Raw genomic sequence first — 16,670 nt, 5'->3', positions numbered from 1 at the left:
CAAACACCAGTCACCAATTCATCCTTCAACTCTCCATCCCAGTGTGAATTCCTAGCATACCTCTTTCCCAGATTTCTCAGATGTAGGCCTTCTTAGCATCTTGCTCTTTTCCTTCATAGTGTTTTTAAAGCAGCTTTATATATTTATAAGAATTATACAGTGATAGCAGTTATCAACTGTCCCTCTCCTGGAATGGTATGTGATTAATCTCTCTTCCACTAGCCTGTAAGCTTCACATTTATAGGGAAACAGGTTTGCTCACCATTGCCTAGTGGGCATTGGTTATCTAACAAAGGAAAGTGTATTTTCTCCTGCCCTCAAGAGCTTCACAGTCTTGTGGGGTAAACAAAATGAACCAGCCATCATACAGGTTGTTCAGTACTGCGGGGGGCAAGAGCACCGGGTTAGAGCACATAACCCATAAGAGGAGTCCCTAAGTCAGTAGCAAGGGTCCAGGAATGCTTCCTTGAGCTGGTGACATCTACACCGTGTGATAAGGGGTGGGTCGTTGTTCAGGCCCAGGGAAATAAGTGCACTGCAGTCCATGGGAGCAGCAGATGCAAGCAGAGAAGTGAGAGAGAGTCTGGTGGCTTTGGAGAACCATAGTTCAATGTGGTGGGATCACAGAGTAGAGCAGAGGAAGAAAGGTGAGAAATGAGTTGAGAAAGGTCAGTGAGATCTCACAATAGCTTTAGAGGCCACAAGGAGTTTGGGTTTTACCATGATGACAGCTGGGAGTCAGAAAATCTTAAAGCAGTAGAGTGCCCCGATCCGGGTGATTTTATAAATCTCACCTAACGGTCGTATAGAAAATGGGGTCCACAGAGAGATGGCAAGACTGGCGGCAGGGAGACCACACAGAGGCTGTTGCAGTAATCTAGGTGAGAGCCTATGGTGGCTGGAACTGAAACACTGGAGGGAAGCTAGGGAGAGGCAGGCAAATGAGCAGGTCTGGGAAGTTGAACACACATGAGAGGGTGCAGAGAAGGGGGTGTCAAGGAAGATTCCTGCATGTCTGGCTTGGAAAGTGAGCGTACGCTGGTACCATTCGCCGAAATGCGGGGAACCCAAGAAGAGGGACCCCTAAGAGGAGTGAAATGCCAGGTTCTGCTTCAGGCATGTGAGGAGGTACCTGTGGGCATCCAAGCAGAGCTTAAATAAGTTTGGAAAGTAGGAAAGACATCTGGGCTGGAATACCGATTTGAGATTTGTCCACCTGTGGACCATGGGCCTGGATTACATCTACCAGGGAGAGTGTGCTCTGGAGAAGGGACAGAAACTTGAGAAACAGACACATTACTAAGGGGGCAGAGGCAGAGATTGAGAAAGATCAGCCAGGAGTCTTTGGGCTGTGAGGTTATGGCAATCAGGGTCTCTTACTTACCTCTGTATCCACGGTGCCTGGGACCGAGTCTGGCATCTACTATAGTAGGCATTCAACCGATGTTTGTTTAATGAATTTTGAAACTCTTAAATTTCTATGACCCTAGGAGACATGCATTGCTACAATTCTGCTCTAGGGTTGGCGGGCACGCAGTGCTAATCAAGTCAGCCCCCTCCAGGCAGTGGGCAGTAGGACCAGTCCTCACGTGCCTTTGGCCTTGACTTCTGTCCTTGCCTGTGATCATGACACGCTGACCTGAGAAGCATTCTTCTCAGGTCTTTTGAAACCTCCTTCTGTCTGAAACACAAGCACGTAAGCAGCGAGGACAGCAGCTGAAACAAGAAGAAATAAAGGAGCAGAGTTCACAATTCAGGGGGCAGAGAGCTTGATGGCCTGAAAGGATCAATTAGACACTTTGGGGGGGAATTTTCAAGCTCTGTCACATCCCATTATTCCATTTGTTCAGTGAAAATAGAAGCTGGGATTTGGGTCATACAGTGGGGCTCTTTGGATGCCAAGGATATTTGAACTGAGAACATTTCTACAGAGTCAGAATGGATGGAAATATGGAATTTCCCTGGATGAAAATGTGAAGACCCATCCACTCATCAGGCCTTTCAAGACATTAACGGAAAAGGTAAGAAACTTGCCTCTGGTAACACTGAGCGGCCATGCTGATTTGCCTTCCTTGGGCAGTCTTTCAGTCAGATGGTTAGATGACTTCAGGGCACATTCACCCTCCAGTTTAAATAAACTCCTCAGGAGCTCACCACAGGCAAGAGCCCCAGGACCAGTTTCCAAGAGGCCAGCCTCACGTTCTGTTCTTTGGCACTGAGCACCCATTGGATGGAGAAGCACTATTCAGCACCTAGAGGCTGAGTCAAAATGCATTCATAGTTCACTTGCAACAGGACTGGGATGGGCTTTTGTTAGACTGCTGATGTGGGGGACTTAGGGCTAGGAAAACATTGAATTGCTGGAGGAAATTCAGATAGAAATGACTTCCAGTCACGACAGACAAAGGGAGTAGGGAGGAGGGGCCCTAAGGAAATAAGGACAGGTCTTTTGGGTTTATTATTATTACTATTACTATTATTATTAAATTTGGTTCAGCGCAACTCCAAATTCCTATCTTGGGCTCAGTAAGAGTTCTTTGTAAGCTATAGGCTTTGTGTTGTATGTAAAGCACAGCATGCATTTCATTGTATGTATATTGGCCATCTGCAGAATTGTGTATTGTTCAAGAGAATTCTAAATCTAAGAATCTAAGAATCAAAATCAAAGGAGAGCTTTGTGCCAATCACTTCCACAAGTCTCATCTTAAACAGCTAGTAGTACATGAGGAGGGGTCACTCTCCTATTCTTGCACCTCTTTATCCACAAACTGGATAATGTCTGGTACATTCCCTCTAAAGGCAGAAGACTGTAGGGTCTTGTACTTGAAAATGTCAGAAAGACTGACGATTATGTGTTTTAGGGGAGATGATGCAGAGGGCGTCTTGACCTAGGGACAAGAGGCTGGAGCCCGCTGCAACCCTGTCCACCGTGGGGGCCAACTTCACAGGGAGTCAGGCCAGTCAGAGTGCAGGGGTGTGCTCTGCAAATCTCTTCTGCTTGGATTTTCTTCCAGGAGAAGGAAATTTACCGTTGGCCTGCCAGAGAGTCCCTGAAAACCATGCTGGCTGTGGGCTGGTCTGTGGAGAGGACCAAAGAGGGAGAGGCCCTGGTTCAACAGCGGGAAAACGAGAAGCTTCGGAGCGTGTCCCAGGCCAGCCAGGTATGACAGCGTGCCCCGGGGCCAACACTGGGCCAGTAGTAAGAACCCCCGGAGAATCTGGGAAAGCTCTCCCTGGGGGTGTCAGGGGCCAAGAACCACCAACTGTGAACCCTGAGAATACATCTTTGGCAGCTGAAGTCAGGATACTGTTAAGAATAAGGAAAATAATGGCAAACCCAGCAATTCTGTCTTTGCTTCCCTAGGGCAACAGCTACAGCCCTGCTCCCCTGGACCTCTCCAACGTGGTGCTCTCCAGGGAGCTCCAGGTCAGTGTTGGTACTTGCAGAACAGCTTATCTTGCTTTCTAAAACCCCCTAAGTGCAGGGTCATATTATCCTCCAAAGAGTTTTTTTTAGACTCCAAAGAGTTTTTTTTAGAGGGGGGCAAGAATGCCTAGAACATAGCACCACTAAAGTATCAGACTGGAAGAGAACCACATCGGGCTGGGGCCACAAGGCAAGTCTCAGCAAAATAAACCAGTTCTCTTAAGAAGGCCAGGCTTTGACTTCTTCCAGGGACAACATAATAGGTAGTGCCTCAATAAAAGGAGGACACAGCAACTTACTCTATCAACACACAGAACTAACAACTAGGAGAAAAAACTAATAAGGCTAGGAGAAAACCTGTGGAAAGACCCCTGGGTGGGGGCGCTTTCCTTGTCCCAGCAGGTGCGACCAGCCCCAGGGACACTTGTGTATCCCATGGTGGATTCCCTCAGGGGCCCCGTGATGGTGCAGGATTTAGGGGCAGACATCCCAAAGGATGAAATTAAAAGCCCTAAGCTGCCTCCCCCTCCCACTTTTCTCCCCTCCCACACACATTGGTTGCCACGACAGGCTTCAGCCTGGGCCAGTTACTCCTCAGTCCATCAGACCACTCTTTGGACCTTAGAGAAAGTTTCTTTCCAACATATACCCTTCATCCCAGGTCACTGTTTCATGAGCCTTATAAAGATGAATTCCATTTGAGAAATCTTTGCAGCCATTTTTCTCCAAGATGTGATTCTTCTTAGTTTGCTCAGCTCAGGGCTTTTGGGGATTCTAGACTGTTGCTTGACTCTCACTTCCATCTACCTGTCTCAGGTCAGGAATAAAATCCTGAACTCCCGTGACAAATGAAGTGCCTCCAGAATGCAGTTTCAAATGGAAATGTGTGTTTCTCATAAATGCATCAAACTGCCAGGATAATAACTTACAAGGGAAGGACAGAATTAGAAATTGTTTTCTGTGTGTATGGGAAGATATGAAACTAATGAGGTGCATAAGCACAGACTAATTAATGATGGGAGACACTCAGCAATGAGCTGTTAGCATTTGGTGGTGCTCCATTCCCGAGCCTGCCTGCAATAGGCTGGCGGATAGGAACCCATTTTTCTTCCTCGTTTTCTCTCTGACTGTTGTCTCCTTGGTGGGACACAGGGAATGGTGGAGGTCGTGGCTGAAAACTATCACAACATCTGGGCCAAGAAGAAGAAGCTGGAGCTGGAGAGCAAAGGTGAGCCAGGTTCTCGGTGCCCCCTGCAGAAGGTGAGCTGGGGGCAGGTATGTTTTCCCGGAGGTGCAAAGGAAGGGCCAACTATGTTGTCCTCTCTCACTTTCCTGAGCCCAGGTGGCGGCAGTCACCCTCTGTTGGTACCATATGACACCTTGACAGCCAAGGAGAAGTTCAGGGACCGAGAGAAGGCACAGGACCTGTTTAAATTCCTCCAAGTGAACGGCATCGTGGTTTCTAGGTAAGTCCTCTTCCGGGTGATGTTAGCGAGGCGGGGGTGGGCTTGTGGGCGTGGTCTCTCCCTCTCCAAGTATTTACTCACCTGCCTGCAAAACAGATGAGAGGAAGGGTAGCTGTTAGTATTTTGAAATGAGAAAACTTTTATTTGGGAGCATGAAGCCATCTTTTTTGACCTAAACAGGACCAGTCAATATCCATTTTTCAAAACCAGTTATAGCAAAGAATCATGACAAATGATACATATACACCTTAAACATTTATTTTTAAATTGAAACACATAAACAAGCATTCATTCACAAATCTTGTACTATAGGCCCTAAGACCTTCTCTGTGTTGTTTGATCGATTGGAGTTATAAACCATATACGTAGTGCATCCTCAAAGCTTTGGGACTCGGGCTTCTTTACACAGCAGCGAGAATTACAGCAGGTACAAAACCATGGAAATACAATAATCTTCTAGATTTTTTTTTCAACTTCCTCCCCTGTCTTTTACAGTTATTTTCTTTCAGACCAAATTCAGAAACTGTGTATTTGGAAACGCAATTTCAGGCCTTTGCAAAATATGCAACTTAGCTCTCACAGAACCAACGGTCCTCCTCACATTTTTCATTTTGTTGTTTTATACGATATTTAATTACATAATAACAATAGTACGCATAACTGACATAAACAGTCTTTGAAGGAACAGAACTGATTCTTTTGAAGGCGCAACTCCACTGAGGAGATGGAATCCATCGAGATTTCCTGAGACTTTTTATCTCAAACTTAGGTTTGTCAGAATTATCTAGAGGAGTGTTGTATGTGAGTATGGTCTTAGCTGCTTAAGTCTTAAAGGTAGAACCTGTTTCCTCGCTGGTCTGATGTCGGTGGGGGGCTGTGCTCCGTGGGTCATGCTTGCTAAGTCCCTTGAAGGGTGAAAAACAAGCCAGTGTTCCTATTCTGATATAGCCATTCCTCCTAAAAGAAATGTCTGCTGAGCCAGCTGCTATTTCTTCCGTTAGTTTCCTACAGCATGATGCCACTGCATGGCAAAAAAACCCCAATAAAAATCTATACAAATATTTCTATTGTAGCTCATATGAAAAAATAACAAAACTTATTTGCCATGTTGTCAAGCAGGAAAGGTCAGACAGCAGGAGACCGCCTCTGGGGAAGCATTTGAGAAATACTCCCTTCATCATTTTAATCCTGTTCTTAGCACCCAGAGGAATGCGTACTGTGATTTGCTGATAAATAACTTGCTCACAGAAATGAAAAATTCCTCTTTCCCCCAACTAAAAAGGAACTCAAGGAAATACGGGGGAAAAGGAAGAAGATCGTTGAATTCAGCAAACGTATCCTAGTAGCTGTATTTACCATGTGCCAGACCCTACGGAGGGCACCTGGGGGGCAGACGAGGAAGTGAGAGCCCTGTCAACAAGGAGAACTCGTTCCCCACTACCCACGCCTCCAACCTCCATCTTCAGCTTCCCCATCACTCCATGACAGCCCATTCTTCCTGGTGCTCAAGCCTAAACCCTTGACTCCTCTTTTCACCCAACCCACATCCAATCCTTCAGGAAATCCTGATGGTTCTGCCTTTAAAAGATATTCAGAATCTGACCACTTCTCACCCGTTCCACACGGTCACCATCATTCCTGAAAGAGCCTCTGCCCCGGGCCCCCTGCTTCAACCCTTGTCCCCACCCTCCACAGTCAGTTTTAAACCTAGCAACTAAAATAATCCTTTTATAGTGTAAGTCATTCCCCTATACAGAACCTTCAATAGCTTCCCATCTCAGAGCAAAAGCAAAATTCTGAGGATGGCCCACAGGGCCCTAATGATTTACTAACCACCTCATGTTTTTCACTTCCATTCCATCCACACTAGTATCTGCCATATCCCTTCAACTCAGCATGCATGCTTCTGCCTCAGGACCTTTGCACCACCGCTCCATATGCCTGGAAAGTTCTTTCCCTGGACGTCCATATGGCTCACCTCCTCACTTCCTTCAAACCTTTACTCCAATGTCCTCTCCCCATGAAACCAGCACTGATTGCCCATGTGACACTGCAGTCTGCTTGCCTCCCCCCTTCAGCCACTCTTGGGCCCCCTTTCATACTGCTTTGATTTTTCTTTTTTCATAATGCTAATTAGTTTCTAGCATTCCACATAATTTATACTTTGTTTTATATATTATGTGTGTCTAGCATATAGGTTCCATGGAGGCAGGGATTTTGTTTGCTTCTCTGATTTATCCCCTGCTTGGTACTTGTTGAATGAATGATAAAGATATTTTGAAAAATCTTTTCAGATATTATTCTAGTTCAGGTCTTGTGTGCTCACAGAGGCAGGTTCCAAGTGCAAGGGGATATCAGTCAGATGATATATCAGGTCACTAAACCAGAATAACCATTAACTTTTGGAAAGTAAAGTCAACACAGATAGGATTGCTGATGCTCCAAAGTCACATAGTCATCTCTGTTACTTCCTGGGGTTTACCCATTTCCAACCTAGAGGTATGAAGGATATGGAGCTGGATGCCTCCTCCATGGAAAAGAGGTTTGCCTATAAATTTTTGAAGAAGATCCTGAAATATGTTGATTCCGCCCAAGAGTTTATTGCCCATTTGGGTAAGTATCATTGTGACATATCCCCCAAATGTGTGCTTCCCTTCATATTTTGTGCTCTCAAAAAGAATGTGGCATTCCTTTATCAAGGGATGATGCTTTCCTACTGTAGCTGTTCGTGATTCATTTTGACATCGTATGGTTTTGGGGGGGGGAATGGTGGCTGAGATTTTGTCCCCCTCTTTAAAAAAAAATCTGTTTCATCCTTGGTTTCAGGGTTTGATTGAGCCATTTGTCATTTTTCATATAACTCGTCCTATTGTAACTTTTCCATTGTTTTTCTTTGTGACTCTGGGCATATGACTCAACCTCTCTGAAGCTGCTTTCTCGTCAGTAAAGTGGAGGAAAGGGTAGTGAAACAGCTGAGAGAATTGACACGAGAAAACAACTAACCAGCACAGTGAGAAAGTCCTCTGTAAAATAGAAGATACTTTGTAAAATCAAATGGCCCTTCCATGGCCCTCAGGAAAGCCGCTCTGTTTCTAAAATGCTGTGACTGTTTTTGGTTTAGTTTCCTTTAACTGTGGCCAACTTTGTGTTACTTTTGTCTTTGTAGAAGCCATTGTCAGCAGTGGGAAAACGGAAAAGTCTCCCCACGACCAGGAGATCAAATTCTTTGCCAAAGTAAGTGATTCCCTGCATTTAAACCAAATTATTTTCTTCTTAGAATCTGTACAATTTAGGGTGTAAGTTAAGGTCATCTCACAAAGATACCCAAAACTCCAGTGGCTTCGATGAGATGGGCCTGTGTTTCTCTGTTGTGGAACAATCCAGAGGCAGGTAGGTGGTCTGAGGAGGCAGGCAGCCCGCTCTGTTCCACACCGTCACCCCGGAGACCCAGCTACTTCCTCTCGTGGTACTCCACCTTCTCCTCAAGTGTGCTGTGTGTCGGTGTGGTCCGGATGGTCTCACCGGTACCACATTTTGGGAAAGGGGAAAGGGAGAGAGAAAGACAAGCTGCTTCTCTTTTTTTTTTTTTTTTTTTTTAAGATTTTATTTGTTTATTTGACAGAGAGAGAGAGATAGTGAAAGCAGGAACACAAGCAGGGGGAGTGGGAGAGGGAGAAGCAGGCCTCCCGCCGAGCAGGGAGCCTGATGCGGGGCTCGATCCCAGGACCCTGGGATCGTGACCTGAGCCGAAGGCAGTCGCTTAACGACTGAGCCACCCAGGTGCCCCCAAGCTGCTTCTCTTAAAGTGCTATCCCAGTGGCTAAAATTCCGTCGTTTTTAGATCCACCTAGCTGCCAGGGAGCCTGGGTGATGCATTCTCTAGCTGGGTGACCCCATGCCCAGCTAAAACATGGGGGTTTCTGTTGCTAAGAGAAAGAACGGAAGAATGAATTTGGGTACCAGGGAGTAGTCTCTGCCATAGAACCCTACTCAGGACTGAATGCATGCGAGGCCTCGGGGTAACTGTGCCTGAGAAGCAGAGACAGAAGGCTCAAGGTTGGTAGTGCTAGGCTAGGCCCCAAGTGATCCTGTTGGACACCGTGCCCAAGAAGGCATGACTAAGCACAGATGTACCACCGGACTCTCCTGAAAATGCTGACTCAGCCATATGCACATTTCTCGGGACCCTTAGTCAGTAGCCTTCTCCATTCCCATATCCCCAAGACCTCTGGTTTGAGGTGTATGAGAGGAAAATGTGTTGGAAACTGCAATCCACCAGGTAGAGTTTCCTGGAAATTCCAGGACCTATGTTCAGAGGCTTTTTGCTCACGGAAAATGAACTTTTTCAAAGGAACCAATGGAGGGGCTTTGGTTAGCTTCCTAGAAATTAATTTATGGTGGATTTTCCAGGTTCTCCTCCCACTGGTTGACCAGTACTTCACCAATCACCACCTCTACTTCCTGTCATCCCCCCTGAAGCCCCTTAGCAGCAGCGGCTATGCCTCTCATAAGGAGAAAGAAATGGTGGCCAGGTGAGTCTATGAAAGAGAAGGCCATGGTGATGATGTGCTTTGTATAAAACCCCAGATTCCTAGAGCCTCAATGGTGAATCTTTTGGAGAAATGAACTGTGGCCTGGTGATTGGTAGCACAGAGGTTTTGGTTATCATCTTGGTTTTGAAAGTACTTATATTCATACTTATCTCTGTATTATTTTGGCAACCAAGAGAAGTGCGCTGTTTGGAGGTATCAGTAGGGCTTGGAAAAAATTTATGTACTCAGATCAACTTTTATCCTGAAATAACATTTAGAAAAAGGCGAAATCAATCCTGAAGCTTGAACAAGCGAACACACAACATTGAGAAGAAACAGATTAATGCTGTTTTCAATCCCATTCTTATCAGGCTTTTTCAGTTTAAATTTGTTTTAAAGAATCCAATCTTACAAGTCCTATTGTGGGTGATCTGATATTTGAAATCCAGAGCAACACAATTCAATTAAAATTCCAAATAGGAAAAAAAAAGTTCCTCAGGAGCACCAGCCTCCATCCTCCTTGCAGTAGGCATAACATGTGGGCACCTCAAGAGAGAGGAGAGCAAAGAGGATGCTTTATGATCAGGCTAAAAGATGGATTCCACCATTCCTCTGGTCTTGTCCGGATTTGATTGGGAATGACAGGGAATGAGTTAGACCTCTAAATGGCAAAGAGTTAAGAATTATATTGGAAGCAGTCAGCTCTTTCCCTAACAGCCATGGATGGTGGACAGCATACAGTGTACTTTCTAAAGGCCCACCCACTAAATATCACCATCCTCGTGAGGACAGTCAGCCTCAGGATTTAGCAAACACTTATTAAGCCCAGAGCTAACAGTGAGCTGGTTTTTCCTCCTTACACAAGTGGGCAGTAACTCTTGCATATCATTGTGAACCATCACCGTGCTCTAAGAACTGCCTATATATTCTCTCCATTTTACAGATGAGGACACTGAGGTTTGCCAGGTAGTAAGTAAGGGCAAGAATGAAAGTCCTCTCTAGCCGCATGGAGTGCCATTTTCTCTGCAGTCATTACTTAACCTCATTTTTTAAGAAAGGAGGAGCCCATGCTATCAAAATGAGATGCACTTAGCATCAGTTGCTAGCCAAAGATTTCCTAAATATTTTCAGGATGTACCGGTATATTTTGTAAGAAGTTCAGGAAATGAGGGGCAAAGTGAGATATTCAGACAATCCAACAGAGGGCAGGTGTGTCTGTCTTCTTCATCTATTTTTGTGAGATTGTTAATTCATGGAAATGTAACATTTGTTCAGCCAGGCACCATTTGTCACGGCTGGAAGACAAGCTGCATCTGATCAGCCTTGCAAATAGCTCCCAGATCCACCGGTGTGCTTGCCACCCTCCCACAGAAGCAGTAGCATCTGCACCAAATGTTCACACCTCCAGACCCTTCTTGTCCACATCTTTCCCCTCCTCCCCACCCCATCTGCATCTGCCGCCAATCACCAGGGCTACCATACTCTCTCCCCTGTGGTCCCTTTGATTTGTCACTTGCAAATTCTGAGATGGGGAGGCACCTGGGAACTCTGGCCCCTCGTAACACTGGGCTAAGGACAGCGCTTCTATTATGCACCCCATAGGGGACAAGAAGGGGCCTTTGAAAACCTCGGGTCCTGGCCTTGGCATGCCTGGGCAAGCACTTCTGACAGCAAGCAGAACCCTGTTAGTATTAGGATCAAACAATTCCACCATCTGCTTTAGTTAGAAAAATGTTACTTTGTATTTATACAGAGCATGCGTCTGCTTTGAGGCATTTCACCGGAAATATCTGCATTGATCAGCCCCTAATTCTAAAAACTAAGAGGATCTTGTGATTACTCCCTACTTACAGATGATAAAACCAAGGCCCAAGAGCAGTGAAGTGGCTTCACCAGGACAGCCCAGCTAGTCATAGCAGAGCCGCGGGGCTCATGTTCCTCCAGGCTCTCTCCCTCCCCCAGGTCCATGATTTTTTTTTTTTTTTAATCAAATACATAGCTCTTTAAAAAGTGGACACAATGGGAAGAGCAAAAAAGCAGTCCCTGTTTAATTTCACACTAGCAGGCTGTCAAATTTCTGTTAACTTATTCTGAATTCTCTGAAGCTCTAGGCCAGGGTTTCCAGCTTATTCCCACTGCAGAAATAAATGACTGCCCACAGGGGACTTTAGCTCTGATTGTCCAGTAGACAGCTCAGTGGACTCAGGGTGTTAATTGAAAACCATTTAAAGGTGAGCAAGTTGTTTTTTTTTTAAGTTTTTATTTAAATTCCAGTCCGTTAACAAACTGTAGTGTAATACTAGTTTCATGTGTACAGTATAGTGATTCAACACTTGAGGACATAAAGGTGAGCAAGTTCTGATCTCCGCCAACACTCAGGATGTGTTTCTTCTCCGTTTGAGCTGTTCTCGAAAAGACTGCTGCCCCGTGTGAGTCAGGAAGCCCTCGACAAGCTATGAATGAGAGGCTGGGATGGACTTCAGCTCGGTCTCAGCTTGAGAAGCCCTTGGCCCGTAGCAGGTGTTTTTAGTCTACCTTCCCCTCTGTGTTCCACCGGGAAGGACCGCTTGCTGAAGGCATTACAAAGTTCTTGCTGGGCCAGTGTCACATAGGGTCAGAGTTCTGAGCAGCCTCGTCCCCAGAGCCATTGACAGTACAGGTCACGTCGTAGCCATGGTAGGTAAGGGTCCATCAGTGGCATGTTCAGAAACATTTATAGAGCTCCTTCCTAACTGCACAAGGCTCTCTACTAGATGCCACAGAAAGCAGAACGCTAAGATAACGGATGGACCTCCGAGGGGTTCCATGATAGAAAAGATGAGCGAAAGCATGGGGTAGGGTCAAAAAGCACCAAAAGCATAGCAGATGGGCTTTTCTAGCTTCCAGGGAGGAACACAGCTAGGACAGCCACTCAGTCAGGCCCATCGACTAATAGGAATTGACAGAGAGAAGCAATTTCCCAAAATGGTTTTGTCCAACACAATATCCCCCGTCCCTGAACCGTTCATTTTCTTCTGTTCCCACCTGCTTGCCCACCTCCCATCTAAAGCTTCCCACCTCCAGTGAAGGCTGCAAAATGGTTTGCAGTCTGTTGCAACAGTGGAACATGCACAATCCCTGTGAGAATCCTCATGTATTCCTGAATGTCATCCAGATGAATGTGTCAGCACACGGTACTCTATAGCAAGGGACGGTTTGCGATAACCTGGTCACTGCAAAATACTGCAGTTGTTGCAGAAGGATTATTTTCTGTGAGGCTGGGGCTGCCTCCAAGGTGCCTTCCTGACTCTCCAACAAGACAGCGGGGAGCACAGACTTTCCTAGTGTGGTCCAGAGGGTCTTGGAGAGGAACACAGTGCATTTTCCTAGAGATCCATTCTAGCATGGGGGCCTGGGGGAGGGAGGGTACAAACCAGTCCTCGGATTTCTGTGCCTTTCCCACTCGCCTTCTTTTCTGCTTCAGCCTCTTCTGCAAACTCGCTGCTCTTGTTCGACACAGGATTTCCCTCTTTGGTAAGTGAAGAGAAGTATTGCTGAAAGCCTCCCTCCTCCCTATAATTATCCTTAACTTGCATTGTGCCTGCAGACAACCTGAGCCTTAGGACGAAGGTGTCACCTAAATTTGCCATAGAAAATTGGTCTGAAGTATGATAAATGACCTCTCTGCCCCTTTAAGAGCTCAAATTTTCCACACCAATGAATGTTTTAAGCTCTTCCTCTAACATCCATCAAAGAGCAGATGTGTCAGGCCAGAGATAAATGCGTTGTCCCCGCACAGAGGTCTGGCCCTTCGTGTGTTGGTGGTTAATTATGCTGGGCTGCAGTTTGTGCGTATTGAGAAGATTGCATTTAAAAGACAGGCTGAAGGGTTTGGGGGGTCACCGGTGATATTTTTGTTTCTAGGGAGCGATTCTACTACAATGGTGAGCTGTCTTCACATCTTAGCTCAGACACTTGACACAAGGTAAGTCTGCCCGGTTTTTTCCAGTAGTTTCTCAAGACTCACTCTCTGACCCCCTCTTCTCACTTACTGTATAGAAGAGAAGACGTGTCACTGCGCGGCAGGAGCTGGGGGCCGGGGGGAGAGAGGAAGGAGATGAATCTAGCCTGACATTAGTACTCTCCATCTCTCCACTCACATGATGGAAAGCCACTGTCATGACATGTACTGCATGCTAAAAGCTGAGCATTTGATCAATTCTTGTCTTCTCTTCCTGAGAAATTCATCTTTCAGAAGATAAAATATGTAATAGAGCAAAGTGCCACTTTGTCCTTCATTCTCCACCAAAAAAAAAGGAAGAGTTAGCTACCTGATGGGGTGGTGAGGCCATAAGCACCCTGGGAGAGGGGAACCGTAACACTCTGAATCCCAAGCAGCCAAGGAGGGAGGTGCAGGGTTATGTGATAAAAATATCAGAGACAGGGGCGCCTGGGTGGCTCAGTCGGTTAAGCGTCTGCCTTCGGCTCAGGTCATGATCCCAGTATCCTGGGATCAAGCCCCGCATCGGGCTCCCTGCTCAGCGGGAAGCCTGCTTCTCCCTCTCCCCCTGCTTGTGTTCCCTCTCTCACTGTCTCTCTCTCTGTCAAATAAATAAATAAAATCTTTAAAATATATATATATATATATATATATATATCAGAGACAAAGATGTGTTTGGACCCATGGCCTGAAGGTCTTGCAGGAAAGATGGCTGAAAGGGAAAGAAGTCTTAACAAATGTTATGTGTAAGTTCCGGTAATATAAGCGTAAATGATCTGATGAGATGAGGAAGAGAAGGAGTGGCAAGGACAGACAGGGAGCTTTCTTTCACACACTTGTCAAGCAGAGCCCCTTGTCAAAGTTGGGAGGAGGACTGTATGCAGAAGAGAAACCAACTGAAGGAGTGGCCACAAGATGAAAATCTACCAACTAAGAATGGTTACCAAAAAAAGTTAAGGATAATTAAAGGGGATTTGAGGGGTCTACACCCCTAGAACAGGAAACAAACATGGTGATATTAGGACAGCACAAATTCATAGGATCAGGCCAAGGCACCCCAGAGGATTCAGATCCCTTGCAGCTAGGAAGAGAAATCTTGACTCCCAGGTGCATGTAGACTGCCTTGGGAGAGAGTCCCCCCCCCCCTTTTTTTTTTAAATGCAGGTCAGCATGTTTGATAATCATTCCTGACAAAACCCAAGACTAGAAAGTTAGGAAGATAGCTCATGATTCTTTACAGGCTAGGAGCAAACCTCACTGACTTCATTTCTTTGTTTTTATTTTTCTGGTTGGTTGGATGATTATCCTGAAAATGCTGTAGATAAAAAGCATCTGTCCTTGAAGCAAGCCTGTCATAATCTTGTGAATAAGATGTTGAAATATGGAAAATAATAGTTGACTTGTTAGCTTTGTTCCAATTCTAAGTTTTATAAAATAGTTTTGAGGGGAGGCTAATCTCCATTCCCACAGGGCACAATCTATAGTTGTTTCCCCACCCCCCACCCCCAGCGGTCTGATGAAGCTGTCTGTTTTAAAAGGGGCTTTCTGTCCCTCTTCCCTTTCCTTCTCCAAGCTAGGACATCCCTGCAAGCTAATAGAAATATAAATTTCACGTGACTTCTTTGTTCTCTCTAGGAGGTCCTGCATCATGGGAGAGCTAATATTTCTAGCTACTCCTTATAAAAGTAGCTTATCCCGTAATTAACTCTAAGAAAAACTCACCTCTCCTTCCTTCTAATTAGATATTTACAGAGGGAGGCGCCTGGGTGGCTCAGTCATTAAGCGTCTGCCTTCAGCTCAGGTCATGATCCCAGGGTCCTGGGATCCAGCCCCGCATCAGGCTCCCTGCTCCGCGGAAAGCCTGCTTCTCCCTCTCCCACTCCCCCTGCTTGTGTTCCCTCTCTTGCTATGTCTCTCTCTGTCAAATAAATAAATCTTTTTTTAAAAAAAGATATTTACAGAGGAATGTAGCCAACTGGGACACTATACTGATAAAGGATGACTAAACTCAGTTTCATTCTAAACCCTCCTCTGTATTTCCTGAAGAGTGGAGTGCTAATTCCATCCAAGAGAGAAGACCATCCTGTTGTCAGCCCCCCCTTGGGATTGTGTGATCCAGGTGACTCCCTGGATGCCAGCTGTTCTCTCCACTTCCGACTCAGTGTTTTCAGTTGACTGGAGTGTCAAATGTCTGCTCGGGTTAAACTACAAGTCACCAGTTTCAAGAAGGGGGTTGGCCAAAGGTTTGGATTATGATTATGCTTCTGGTCTTGAACATCGTTTGCTTACAGGACTGTCATGAAGTCAGGCTCAGAGCTGGTCAAGGCCGGGTTACGAGCATTCTTTGAAAATGCTGCAGAAGACTTAGAGAAGACTTCAGAAAACCTGAAGCTGGGGAAGTTTACCCATTCCAGAACACAGATTAAAGGCGTGTCTCAGAATATTAACTATACCACGGTGGCTCTGCTCCCCATCCTGACATCCATCTTTGAGCACGTTGCTCAACATCAGTTTGGGGTGGATTTACTCTGTGAGTCCTATTACTATTGTGGATTTCTATGCACATGGCCCCAGATAAGAAGTGTGTGACTCATTCACTTGAGTTGACCTTGAAAGTAGAACAGAGCGATAATTATTCCATGCTGTTTTCTTCTTAGGTTTAAAAATGAAATAGTAAATACTTAGAGGAGGAGAAATCCTCCAATTTGAGTATATAATATTTCATCTTTTCCCCACTATTATTCAGGACCAGAATTTTCCACCCACTGGCTTAGCTGTCAGCCATTGTGTTCCCACTTAATTTGAAAAGGTTATCTGAGTAATCCAGCAGGGGATATAGGTTCGCTCCCAGGGTTTTTCAGATACCAATTTTCCTGTTAAGAAGCCCTAATTTATTCATTGGATACCAGGAGCAAAGGAAAGCTGCTAACATTTCATTATCTGAGCCTTCAGAAGAAGACCATAGTCAGTTAGTTTTATTTCAGTTTGCATTTAGTACCACATATAGCCCCTAGAGCAAATATTCTGCCATCAAGTCCAGTTTCACACTTTAAATGTTGGCCCATGATTTAATTCAATTTAACCAGCTGTTGATAGCTGACACTGTGAGTGCTATATCCCTGAACAAATGAAAATCAGTTATTTCCATGGAGGAGGGCAAAGGGATGGGGGAGCATCCAAACTCATTATGTCATGTCATGGAAAGAATGCCCTTCCTTATTGAAAACCTAAAAATTAAATTAGTTCTCATTATGTTCAATTAGTCC

General features: G+C 45.4%; 1 protein-coding gene across 1 annotated transcript in view; it reads left to right on the top strand.

Annotated features, from left to right (window-relative positions):
- Positions 1-16,670, top strand: part of RYR3 (ryanodine receptor 3) — a 504,411-nt gene that overhangs the window by 405,620 nt on the left and 82,121 nt on the right. The window contains exons 53-63 of the mRNA XM_032417231.1: positions 1,932-2,021; positions 3,015-3,161; positions 3,365-3,427; positions 4,580-4,655; positions 4,770-4,893; positions 7,391-7,506; positions 8,060-8,127; positions 9,304-9,425; positions 12,889-12,938; positions 13,329-13,389; positions 15,696-15,934. Of these exons, the coding sequence (XP_032273122.1) occupies positions 1,932-2,021; positions 3,015-3,161; positions 3,365-3,427; positions 4,580-4,655; positions 4,770-4,893; positions 7,391-7,506; positions 8,060-8,127; positions 9,304-9,425; positions 12,889-12,938; positions 13,329-13,389; positions 15,696-15,934 (1,156 nt within the window). The remainder of the gene's footprint in view (positions 1-1,931; positions 2,022-3,014; positions 3,162-3,364; positions 3,428-4,579; positions 4,656-4,769; positions 4,894-7,390; positions 7,507-8,059; positions 8,128-9,303; positions 9,426-12,888; positions 12,939-13,328; positions 13,390-15,695; positions 15,935-16,670) is intronic.

The sequence above is a fragment of the Phoca vitulina genome, unplaced genomic scaffold (genome assembly GCF_004348235.1).
Source record: "Phoca vitulina isolate PV1807 unplaced genomic scaffold, GSC_HSeal_1.0 scaffold20, whole genome shotgun sequence".
Taxonomy (NCBI): Eukaryota; Metazoa; Chordata; class Mammalia; order Carnivora; family Phocidae; genus Phoca; species Phoca vitulina.
This window is presented reverse-complemented; position numbering and strand designations above follow the sequence as displayed.